Consider the following 13,296-nt stretch of genomic DNA (forward strand, 5'->3'; position numbering starts at 1 on the left):
ACCTTTCTGGCTTCCCGAATTCTGGGGCAGATGGAGACCAGTTTGATCCCTCGCCTAACTTAGAGCTACCTAAAGGGCCATTACAGAAGCCAAGAATAACTGGAACAGAGAGGTGTTTTGGCCCAATGCCCGTGACAAGCCCTCTATGTCAGGGATTGTAAGTGGGTGGCGTAGAACTATAATGCGGCCTCTGTGCCTTCCAGGGATTTTCCTGAACTGGGGAATATTCAAGGTAGTTGGAGTGGCACAAAGCAGGAGGAATGGAGTTGTGGGGGCAGAGTCAGTGCCAATAGGCCTGAAGGAGTTCATACCTCTGTAATATAGGAACTGCAAAAGGCACTCTAGAAATAAGAGAATATTCTGTACTGACAACACAGTAAGGGCCAAATCCTGCCATTCATACTCAACTGGAGTTGTGCACATATATCTGAAGAAAAAGTTTGGCTCTTAGAATTAGGGATGAAACTCTATCCTTAATTCGTCACTATGGTAGGTCAAACCCTAGTCTAAATGTGCTTGGCACAGTGGCATCCCATACTCCCGGGTTTGGGACGGACTCCTACCCTATGAGAGCAAGAGTAGAACCGTTTTCTACTGAAACCCCAGTCCACGTTTCCTTTTATGTAGGAGTGGAGAAAGGCTGATGGATCTGTTTAGGACGGATCTATAAACTTAACTTCTGCCAGTGAGAAGGTGCAGTGGCAGCTGTCTGGTCACGCAAGGATCCTAATGTTTTCTTAATAGCTATATGTGGCTGATGACAAATCAGTTAGTGGAAGGAAGAGGGGTAGTGGGAGACGCCAGTGCCAGACCGAGGTCTTTCATTTAGTCCTAATGTACTCTGCATGTGACATTAAAACGGCTCCCTCTCATAGCCAGGAACCCAGCCAAGCCTAATAATAGACCCTGGCTCCCTCTCTGTCCACATGAGGTTCTCAGATAAGCAGCAGCCATATGAGGTATCTCTTTGGCTCCCGTTTGCCCCCTCATCTCTCTCTCATGCAGTCTCCCAGACATATGCAGATCCAGAGGCATCGGGGACAATAGGGAGAAAGGTAGATATATCCATTCCCATCTCTAGGCACAAGAGAGAAGGGGATTTGCTGCTGAGGCTCACAAGCAGTGAGCAAGTGCCACTGTGGATTGTTGGGTGGGTGTTATTGTCGTGGGCAGGGTTGGAGAGGCCCTGAAGATCTTAGGGGGCCATGTAGGGATGTCAAAACTGGGGCCCATTGGCAGTTACATGGGGAAGATAAATTGGAGCCCTTTGCACCTGTTGGGCACCCCCTGGAGGTGCTGAAACAAAGGTCCTCTCACTTCCATATAAAGCTGTCATTTCAAAATGGGCATATGGGACTCATTCCCAGGGATATCAATATGGGAACCCCTGAGAACAAAACCAGGGGTCTATTTGTACTTATATAGGGTTTGCAGTAGATGTGAAAACAGAGACTCTCTGCAGATGTAGAAACTTGGGGGCCCCAGTGCTGCACACACCAAAATAGGGACCTTTGCACTCTCCACAAATCTGAAAATTACATGCACTTTCAGCAAGGGCTCTTGGAGAACCAGTTGCTCTGCTGTCTTAGGATTTTCATGTGCCTAGGTCTGGCCTGGACTGTGGAGTTCCGAATTTGTAGTGTAGGTGTGTAATTGTGAATTGTGGGGTTGTTATGAATTTAACCAGTATTATTGTGGGGTTGTTCGAGATTTACTGCTATGTTGTTGCTCTGGGTTGCTGGGTTGTTATGGGTTTGAGGTGCGGGAGGGGGGATATGGCCCTACAATGATATTTGCCTGCTACTGACTGAAACTGAAGCTAGGGAAAGGTATAGGAAAGGATAGATTCACATAAATTGCACAGTGACTAGTGAAATGCTAATGTCAAGGTGTCAGGGTTCTACAGCCAGCAAGCTATTTGACTCTTACTGTTGATTGACAGGAGATGTTAACTCTTAGAACACTAGCATTTGCTAACCAGATGACTGCTCTGGTAAGTAACGTTTTTCAAGTAATTATTGTCAATTATATTTCACAAGTTTTGCCAATTTAAAAAATGAAAGTGGAAATTGGTTTATACAAATTATTAAATTACACGTATTGTAATTGCAAAGTAGACCAAACAATTTATAAAAGCAAAAACATAAATAATATTTCAAGCTTTCCAGAATTTTCTGGTATATCAAACATGTTTAGACAAACAAAAAGAGAAACTTGAGAGCTTTGGCAGATGGATTTAGCTAACAGAGGAAATTTTAGAAAAATGGCCTTGTTTTCTGAATACATAATTTTGGGTGTGTAAAATACTTGTGCATGCACTTTTTGTGCACTATCACTTCTCTGTGCAAATGATATTTTTATATACGGAAAACCCATCTGCAAAGTGCAATGCAAACTGAACAAAAATGGGTTTTGTGTGTATAACTTATATCACTTTCATGTACCACTGATTAGTGCACAAAAATTGCCCACACAGGAATTTGCTTGTGCTAATTTTTATGTGCACAAAGTGCCTGATCTAATGCCCACTACAGTCAATAGGAGTCTCTTCATTGATTTCCCAGGGTTTTGGAGCATGCTCAAATTAAAGTCAGGCTAAGGCATAATTGAAAAGGTAGCCCACTTCGTCATTTCATTCCTAGCTCTTTGATATTTATGAATCTGTAACATTTAAAGAAAAAAACATTCCTGGTATTTGCTAAGATTGAATCAGTATTAATCTAACTCCACTTCAGGGCTAGGGTGACCAGACAGCAAGTGTGAAAAATCAGGACGGGGGTAGGAGGGTAAAAGGAGCCTATATAAGAAAAAGATCCAAAAATTGGGACTGTCCCTATAAAATCAGGACATCTGGTCATCCTATTCAGGGCTGTGGGCTGGCAATAAATGCAGCTCTCAATGTCAAAACTTTTCAGGATCACACAACCCCTTTGAAAAGCAATCAAAGCATCTTCAAGTGTCCACTGATCAAAGACACAGCCAACAGTTTGTGTAGCATTGTAAAATGCTGAAAAGCCCGTTGTTAGGTGTTGTGTTGTTTCTTCACACACAAAGAGCAAAACACTATGTTAAGTCCGAATTATTGTTACTTTAGTTTAAGAGAGCAACAAAACCAGGAAGAAGAAAAGTAAGTGTCCATCAGGGAGCAGTGTGTGCATGTGTGTGTGTCCTCTGTAACAATCTGACCTGAATGTAACACAAAATGGCTGCCAGTCTCTGCTGATAGCAGTTAGCATTTTAAAAGTACAGTACACACAAACAGGGTCATAACAGTTACATAGCTATATACATCACAGTAGGGAACACAAGGTCATGTACGCTGCTTGTCAGTAATGATCCTGGGTTTTTTTAAATGAAAGCTGTCAAGCACACCATGTACATACTGAAGATCACTGGGGAGCCTATCAAGAGCATGTCTAGCAACAAGCTTTCGAGCAGAAGCCAGCCCATGTGTGGGGTGCATAAGAACTCACATTGCCTAGAACTGGGTGAAAATAAATATGTACTAAAGGGTTTTGAAAGAAGAAATGAGCAAAATACACTCACACTGTATGTTATATGGGCCAATCTCATCCCAAGGACAGAATTCTACTTGCAATGTCTACAACCTCAGAAAAGTTTAAAGACTCATCACCCCCATCCATTCCAGCTCAAAGCAACTCAGTGCAAATCACCTAGAACAATGAAGAGACATTTTAGTTATAGGTCTGATCCAGCTCCCATTTAAATCAATGGGAGCCATTCCTTTGACTTCACTGGGACTTGGATCAGGCCCTATGGGCAAAATTTTCAAAAATGCCTGCGTGACTTAGGAGCCCATGTCACAGTGAAAGCCTAAATCACTTTTGAAAATGGAACTTGGGCTCCTAAGTCATTTAGATGGAGGTTTTATAGAAAGTAAAGCCCATTAGTAACAACATCTAAAGGCCGTACAGTAATATAATATTGGGATTCTAAACACACAGTTTATAATGTTATCACCCTGATATTGATTTACCTCTCTAGTGGCTGCTAGCCAAGGCATAAAAGTATGTGTAATCAACATATTTTCTTCATAGCTCAGCAGAGCATAGAAAACATAAAGAATATGTAGGCAGAGGCCCCAGTTCTTGGCTTTGACTGAGCAGTGCTTTGTACACAGAGCCGGCTCCAGGCACCAGCTTGTCAAGCAGGTGCTTGGGGCGGCCGCTCCGAAGAGGGGCGGCACGTCCAGGTATTCGGCGGCAATTCGGTGGACGGTCCCTCACTCCACCTGGGCGCGAAGGACCTCCTGCCAAATTGCCACTGCAGATCGCGATCGCGGCTTTTTTTTGTTTTTTTTGTTTTGGCTGCTTGGGGCGGCCAAAGCCCTGGAGCCGGCCCTGTTTGTACAGAACCCAAAGGAAGATGGGACAAAGGAGGCTTTGTACCACCTTTGTATCCGCCAGATTCTAGGACTAGCCTGAAGGCTGCTCTATCTTACATCTACAACAAGGAGTCTGGTGGCACCTTAAAGACTAACAGATGCCACCCGACTCCTTGTTGTTTTTGTAGATACAGACTAACACGGCTACCCCCTGATTCTATCTTACATCTGACTGCCATCTTCCACAAGGGCTTATTCTGGTGGCTGGGAATTGTTGGAGCACAAAGGTAATCCAGCCACACCCTTTTCCCTCAGCCAGGCCGTCTGTGTAGGGGCTAAAAAGGAATGATAGACTCACAGTGCTGACTCTACCCCAATTGAGAAATCTCTCTACACAAGGGAAATTTTGGGGGGGATGGGCAGCTCTACCTGGTTTACAGTCCCTTTGCATTGGAGCAGCGCAAAGGGGCTGTAGTGGAACTGAGAATCAAGGACAGAGTACGCTTATAGTATGACAGCTTCATAAAAGCTGGAATTCAAGATTCTGAGATCACAACGTGTATTTATGTTTTTAACTGTTCATGCAGCACCCTAGAGCCTCGGAGAGAGTAAGCTTTAGTTTTTGCATAACATGATGTATTATTATTATTAATATGGTGCACTTCACAAAGAAGAATATTAAATTAAACTAACAAAACAGGTAAAATAAAAATAAAGGTAGCAGACGAGAACAGGAAGTAAATCAACAATGTTGCTCTGAAATAAAGTAACATTTGCATTTGAAGATTTGCAACTAGATCCATTTTTCACAACCAAAAAATATGAAATCATCAAACAAGGCTATAAATATATTTCGGGCGTCTGGTGACCTTACAAAACTCGAGCATTGTCCTGAAAGTTTTATGACATCCAAGCCCTTTGCTTGATATAAATACAGTATCTGGCTGCAATTTACATTTGTGTCTCATTTATCCTTTCCTTAATATAAATGTTCCATCTTTTCCCTTTATAAGCCAGAGCAGAAAGCAGAGCAGCCCCATTTTATTATTAATAACCTTTCCAATAGTGTACATGAGAGTAGTAATGTCCTTCCAGTTACCTCACCTAAATGCAATGGTAAACTAAAAGTCAGGAAGAGAATGATGGTTTTGTAGCCAAAGCATAGGAGTTAAATTCTGGATCCACTGAAGTCAATGAAAGGATTTTTTCACCCCTGGGTTTTATTCCTGTTTCATCTTCAATCTTCCTCAGTAACCTTTCAGTTCTTTGTGCCAAAATTTCCTCATCTGTAGAATGGGAAAAAATCCCTACCTCACAAGAGGGGTTGCAAGATTTCATTCAGTAATGTTTGTGGAAGTGCTTTGAGATATTTGATTGGAGGAGGCTAAAGAAATGCACAGTTCTTATGAGGAGAGGTAAATATTATAACTTCAGATATGAAAAGCGTTAACTCTGCAGTTAAAGTTGAAGTAATTTTCATCCTTCTTCATAACAAAGTATAAAAAAAAGGCAACTCCTACTTAAAAAATCATTTGCTGTTCAACTTTAAGGCCCAATTAATCCTACAAGCCCTATGCAGAACTCCCAGTGAAGTCAGCTACTGGATCAGTAGTGTAATGGGTTGTCGTGGAAAATGTCACCCACACATTGATTTTAGTTCACAGACTCAAGCCTGAGGCCAGTTTATTGCAATACATACCAACGCGTTGGGGTAGCAGTCCGAAAACTACCACACCCAGCACAGCGCGCAGGCTGCTTTTATTCTTACAAACCGCAAACATAGTACAAGTTATATGTCATTTACGAAAACAAGTTTCCCCCCTTTATTCCTGGCACCCTCCCTTCGGTATTTTCCGAGAATGGGGTGCAGAGTGAGGGGGTTCCCCATTCTGGTCAGGGCTTGGCATTTATCCGGGGTATATTCTCGGCAGAGTGCATAGTACCTTCCGGGGTGTTAGGGTCAGTGTACCGGGGCGGGGTTGACAGGACGCTCAAAGAAGGTATCTAATTGGCTAGTTTTGCATTTAGCTGGAATTACAGGGTGCTCACAGGAGAAGTTGCATTTAGTCAGTTTGCATTCAGCTAAAGTTACCTATTGCTTCACACAAGCGGTTATTATATTTCAGTCAGCCATGAACATATTTCATTAGTGCTGCTGCTGGGGCTTTTTATTCTTTCCCTCCTCTGGTCATGACCCTTGACCGAGTTTGGCAGGAGACTGTGTCACTTAGCCTAGTTCAGGCTTGTGGCCTGCAGGGCGGGCCTATATGACGAGTCTTCACCGATGTTCTGATCGGTGCAAGGGAGGCCAGCCAGGCCTATTTCCCCACAGGGTTCTCAATGTAGACAGCAAAAAATGGCTATACTGTCACCTTTGTCACCTTTCACAAGCATAGGGCCCAGTCCTGAGGCCCTTTTTCATTCTCCACTAAGTCTTTATTCCAGCAAAATTCTCACTTCCTTTCACTAAGTACAAACTGAGTCATAAACTCAGAATTTGGCCCTCAGAGATACTCGTTATGGTTTGTTTTCCAGATACATTTTTAAAATCTGGTAATAATCCTGATCCATTGCTCAAATTTGTTGTGTTGAGCTCAAGACTTGGAAAATGGAAAGAAGTGACAAAGTCAATTGATGTGTCGGGCTTTTACTGTAGGTTCAGTGTAAGAAATCCACATAACTTGCTAAAACAGCATGATGACTAGTTATGCAAACATCTTAACAACTGAAAGCACAGTCCTGGGGCTGGTACTGTAACTGCACAGCCCTTCCTCACTTGGGAGAAAATTATGATGTCTAAACTTTGACACTACAGAGAGATGTGGACTCTGCCGTGAGGAGCCCCTTAGTGGATTTTTTGATAATTTCATACACTTATGTTTTTCATATTGATGTCTTTTTTGTTAACGAAAATGAGCCTACAACCTAGAGTCTTGTTAATGCTACAGGGAGCTGCTCACCACAGCTGCAGACTGAGATCCTGCTCTGCTTGTGTATAATATTTCTTATTTGAATAGCCCTATTTAGTGTTTGCAGGATTTGGGAGCAGGTTTATGACCGTCTTTATAACAGCTTTCAAACATGGCTATACCATGATTTTACAGCCTGTCTACAAATCACTTACCCTGTGACATGATTCCTTAACACAGTTCTGTAACAGTACTGTCTCATTATCACCCTACAAACAAAAAGTGTGTTAAAACACCGATGCCTCTAGACATGACAGATACATTTGCCTTGGCACAGATTTACAGGGCCTCGTTCTCCCCTCACACCGGTTTTATATCAGTGCAGCTCCAAGTCCATAGCTTTTCAACTGAATTGGGGAGGTTGTGAGGTACAAAGAAAAAGATTACAAAACCACCGTGTCCTTCACATTTTTTCCCTTTGGATAAACATAAAGATACAGTATATAAATAATTAAAATTCAATTAAAATACCATCTGGGGCCACTATAGATGGCACCAAACCTTGTTAAACGATGTCACTGAACTACGTAAAGGCCTTTGGAAAGGCTGTAGCACACAGTTTAGAAACATGGGCCGGATTCTCCCCTCAGATACCCTGGTGCAAATCAGTAGTAAATGGAGTTACACTGGTGTAAGACAATGCAGACTCAGGCCCATTGTTTAGTCCCAGGCCCCTCCCAACAACACTACCAGATCATATTATTTTAAGTTAATAACTATGCTGGGAGGAATGGCCATGTTTTAACGGGGTTCTACAACATGGTAAATTTCATAGTGCAGGCAGATAGGACTGTATTTTGAAACACTTGGGAAGAGTGGAGGTCCTCAGATATGATGGTGATGAGTAGGCAGGTAGATAGAACCTAACTCTCTCCCGCCATTCCTCTTTCTTCTGCTTTCCCTCCACTGGTTCTGATGTTTGTCCTCCCCTCCCCACAGCGCACTGTCCTCAGATCTAAGAACAATCCTCCACCCTATGTATCCCTGTGGGTCTCTCCCTACTTCCTGCAGCCTTTCTCCCGCTCACCTGGGGTCCTCCTTCTCTCCCTTGCCATGCGAGCACCAGGTCTAGGGTTGCCTCTCCTCAGTGACATCTTCTCTGCCTGCTCTACTCTTCTCCTCAAACCCACAGAGAAGGCTGCCAGCAGGGGGAGAGGCAGGGTGGTATCTGCTACTGCACCAAGTAGGAGGCCGCTTCATGGCTGTCCCTGCTAGTGGGAGGACAGAAGTGCAGGGATTTTCTCTCAATACCCTTCTGCATGCTGGGATTTGAGCTGGGAGATGCAGTGGGGGACAAATGGGTAGGTGGTGCCACCCAATGTCTGCCGATTGCCCATTGCGTCTTTGACCCTAGTTTGAGCAGAGAACCAGGTCTGTTGTGTAAACAGGCCCTTTCTATGGGCTTAGTGGGCTTGAATCTCTACCATCTTGCGTTATGTACATTTACTCTGGTGATATGATAGTGAATCTGAATTCTTCACTCACTTGCATTGGTGGTCATGTTTTACACCTGCTTCACAGAAGTGTAAATGACTATACAAGGTGTGACGCAATGAAGACTCAAGCCCATGATTGTTGTTAGCCTTGTGGGCCCATTTCCTGAAGTCCTTACCCAGACAAAACTCCTGCTGAAGTCTTTAAGGAACAGTGAGCACTGAAGTGTGCCACTGAGCTAAAGAAGCCAAACTATAAAGTGACATTCAGCAAAATCTGCGTGGTGGACTGGTTTTCTTTTAGGGGTGTGTGTGTGTGTGTGTGTGTCTGAACTGAAGCTTGAAGGCCTGATCCATGAACTTTTACAGTCATTGAGAATCTTTCCATTTGCTTTAATAGACTTTGGATCAGGCCCTAAGAGAGGTGACAGCAGGGAGCCACAAAAGAGAACCCTGAAAGGAATGTTTGGGGTTTCTTTGACTGACAAGAAAACTGAGGGGAGAAAATGGAAAAATTACTGAACTCCAAAGATCATTTGAGATGGCCTTTGTCTTTGGAGAACACTGATTCACAAAGTGTTATTCCAGTTATTTGCCAGTGTAAATGCCCTGAAATCAGGCTCTTTGTATTTATTTTTTATATCTGTGACATGTCACGAAAAAGGGAGGAAAACTGTGAGCCAAATGGCAGAGATAAAAATATAGTCGCTGAAAGTATATTTTTTCCCTTGGAGTTTTATCACATCTAAAACTAGTCAAGGCAGGCAAAAGACTTTAATTAGGGATCAACCCTGCATTAATTGCACTCGCAGAACTCCCACTGTGTTGCAGAGTTTGCAAGACAAATACTGCAACATTGTGCTAGCCTATGACAGCCTGAAAGTGATTCTAAATGGACTATAAACAGAAGTGAAACTGACCAGTTGATTCTCAAAATCCAGGCTGAGATCAATGTAAAAGGTAATGGTGACAAGTAAATTTTAAATTTCTTTCAATTTTAATAATCTGAGCTGTGAAACCTAAGTGTCACATAGGTAAGGTCAATAAAACATATGACTTTTAACCTGTCAGCGTAAGTCAAAATAGGCTCAAATGATGAGTGTCATTGTCAATACCAATAACTGATTTTTAGGCTAAGCAGAAACACAGGGCCTGATTTTCAGTTAGCAGGTAGCTGGATGTCTACACATAATATCAGTAAGAGTTTTGATTGAGTGATTTGGAGGACTTGGCCTTGTAATTTTAGTTCCAGTTGGGACGTAATATTTAATCTCTTGGATCTCTCTAAACAATACCATAAATATTTGGTAGCATGCATTACATCATTATAACATTACTGTAATGCAATATTTTTTCTATTAAATGCTAGTGACCAGTCAGAATATTAAAAATATGTATCAATTGTAGATGCAAAATGAAAACTATATTTCATTTGTTCAGGCATCAAAAACGAGAGTGAAAATGATATAGTCGTCATCTTGGAATCAAGCTCAGTTTGAAAGTGAAACTGTTATACATGCTCAAGTATGTATTAATGTTTTGTAACCTGTCCTCTAGAAATGCTTACTATTGTTAGGATTTAACAGCAAAATTCAATTGTCTGAGGATTTATTCTTATAAGAAAATTATATGCTTTCCTCCCTCCAGAAATATTTGATGATGAAGTTCATATCACTTTGAGAGCAATCGGACATGCAAATAGCCCTTCCAAAAATCAAGCAAGTTCTTGAAGAGATTTAAAAATAGAAAATTTGGAGTTTTATCATGGATCACAAGACCGAAGGGAAAAGGAAGCAGCGACATAGCTTGACTTTACTGGATCAATTAAACAGTATGAAAGAATTAACACAAATGATTGATGTGGTCCTTGTAGCAGAAGGTGAGAAGTTCCCCTGCCATAAACTGATATTGGCTGCGTTCAGTCCCTATTTCAAAGCCATGTTTACCTGTGGCTTGCTTGAATGCACCCAAAGAGAAGTGGTGCTCTATGACATCTCATCAGAGAGTGTGTCCATAATACTCAACTACATGTACAGTGCAGATTTGCACCTCACTAATTTCAATGTCCAAAGTGTTGCTGTTGCTGCATTTTTTATGCAGATGGAAGATGTTTTCAATGTGTGTCAGAAATACATGATGGACCATATGGATGCTTCCAACTGTGTGGGGATCTACTATTTTGCAAAGCACATTGGGGCAGAAGAATTGTCCGATCAAGCCAGGCAATATTTGTATCAGCACTTTGCTGAGGTGAGCTTGCATGAAGAAATATTAGAGATTGAAGCACAGCAATTGCTGAGTCTCATAAGATCAGATGATCTGAATGTATCCCGGGAGGAGAGCATTTTGGACTTGGTCCTCAGATGGGTGAACCATAGCAGAAAATCACGTGTCGAGCACCTGATTGAACTCCTGAAGCAAGTGAGACTGGAACTTGTAAGCCCTTCTTTCCTAGTGGAAGCTCGGAAAAGGAACACGGTGCTTCTATCTAATTCAGAATGTCATGATATGATTGATGGAGCATTAGAAACTATAAAGAAATCCAACCACCCCTCTCTCAGTCTTCGCTATGGCATGGAGACCACCAGTCTTCTACTTTGCATCGGCAATAATTCTCTGGGGATTCGATCAAGACATGGTAGCTATGCAGATGCCAGTTTTTGTTACGCTCCTGCAACACAAAAGACTTACTTCATTTCCTCCCCGAAGTATGGTGAGGGTTTAGGATGTGTGTGTACCGGTGTTGTCACTGAGAACAACGATATTATTGTGGCAGGGGAGGCCAGTGCTGCCAAAATGTCTAGACAAAAAACCAAGAACATTGAAATTTATAGGTGTGTATCCTCAAACGGGAGGAAAAAATTAATCATTGTTTTAAAGTTAAACTATAAATAATGTTCCTGGAGCAGGAAAAGGCCACCAGAGAAAGCATTCTTCTCCCCATGTTTGTATACGGATTTCAGTTACCCAAAGCAATTTGTTACAAAGGGCAATCTGTCCCTCTCCATGAAACACGGAGGCATTTCCTTCTATATTTAGGACCAAATCCTGACCCTTTTATTCATGAGAAAGCCCATTGACTTAGATGGAATCCTTGTATAAATAAAGTGAGCTGGATTTGGTCCTAAGTCTCTTTCTGTATACCTCATATTCCCCTAACCAAAAGGTCACCGGTTTGTTAGTATTTTCTTTCCTGGATCATTCCTCCAGGTCATTTATTTAATAGTGGTGCTGATGTCTGAGATGTGGAAATTAATGAATGAGTTTGGTCATTCGTGAATCTACACCCAGCTTTAACTATACCATGCTGATCATGCATGGGAGCCAAAATTTAATAAATAATAATAATAATAATTATTATTAATAATTAATAATCTTGAAACCTTCACTCTGTTTTTACTCATTCCTCACTCAGATAAACCCACGTTAAGGACATGAGAGCTTTGCCGGAATCAAGACTGATAAAAAACTGAAGCCAACATCAGCAAACGTGGGGCCTAAATTGAGGCGCATAAATCCATAATTAGGCACTTAAATAAATGTGGTCTTCGTTTCAGAGGTGCTACTGCAGCTCTCACTGAGTGCAGCGGGAGTTATGAGTGCTCAGCTCATGAAAAATAAGGACACTTTAATTATGGTCAACATTTTCAAACTTAAGTGCCTAGAATTAGGTTCCTAAATCCCTACTAAAGCCCTGATAGTGCAAACACTTATGCATGTGAGTAACTTAATGCACATGACTAATTCCACTGAGTTCAAGGCTAGAAACTTTTCTTCTCTGTTGACAAGAGAAAGAACTTCTGTTGTCACTGTAACATCATCTGAAACTGGAGAAGGGAGATGTAAATACAAAATTGATATGATTTTATCAGAACCACAGTTTCTAACTTTGGATTTTCCTACAGGTACCACAATAGAGGAAACCGGTTTTGGCAAAGTTTGTGCACTGCTCAGTTTCGTGAACTCTATGCCTTGGGCACTGTTCGTAATGACCTGTATGTCATAGGAGGGCAAATGAAACTGAAAAACCAATATCTGGTCACAAACTGTGTTGAGAAGTATTCCATGGAGCAAGATAGCTGGAGAAGTGTGGCGCCTCTTCCAGTGCAACTGGCCTGCCATGCTGTGGTAACAGTAAATAATAAACTCTATGTGATGGGAGGCTGGACACCACAGGTAAAGAAGTTTACTAATTATTTTATTATATAAGAGCTAGCGAACCTGGCTTATGTGCTGCCTAACTTTGTGGCTCTTCTTACATAGTTAAAATACTTCAGTTATAAGCAAAAAATAAATTGCACTCATTCCTCTCACATCTTTAATGGGAAAATCAAGCAGGCCAATGTCCATGTCATATGATCTTCAATTTATATGCTACCCGTAATAAAGGCAGTTGTTTCAAAGGGAATTTCTCAGTGAGAAAAAAATTAAAAATGCATCCTGTCTAAACACGATTTCACTCACGTTCCATTTTTACTAAGGGTATGTCTTCATTACCCGCCAGATCGGCGGGCAGCGATCGATCCAGTGGGGATCGATTTATCGCGTC

General features: G+C 41.8%; 1 protein-coding gene across 6 annotated transcripts in view; it reads left to right on the forward strand.

Annotated features, from left to right (window-relative positions):
- The first annotated feature begins 918 nt into the window (after window positions 1–918).
- KBTBD12 (kelch repeat and BTB domain containing 12) overlaps window positions 919–13,296 on the forward strand; it is a 53,284-nt gene continuing 40,906 nt past the window's right edge. For 3 of the 6 annotated variants that reach the window (XM_042849815.2, XM_065550915.1, XM_024104981.3), the window contains exons 1-4: window positions 919–1,055; window positions 1,943–1,993; window positions 10,395–11,581; window positions 12,653–12,923. In XM_042849815.2, the coding sequence (XP_042705749.2) occupies window positions 10,512–11,581; window positions 12,653–12,923 (1,341 nt within the window). In that variant the 5' untranslated portion in view covers window positions 919–1,055; window positions 1,943–1,993; window positions 10,395–10,511. Of the gene's footprint in view, window positions 1,056–1,942; window positions 1,994–10,187; window positions 10,272–10,394; window positions 11,582–12,652; window positions 12,924–13,296 lie in introns of all 6 variants that reach the window. The other 3 variants (XM_005288394.3, XM_065550916.1, XM_005288396.3) reach the window with 2 other exon arrangements.

Source organism: Chrysemys picta, chromosome 7 (genome assembly GCF_011386835.1).
Source record: "Chrysemys picta bellii isolate R12L10 chromosome 7, ASM1138683v2, whole genome shotgun sequence".
Taxonomy (NCBI): Eukaryota; Metazoa; Chordata; order Testudines; family Emydidae; genus Chrysemys; species Chrysemys picta.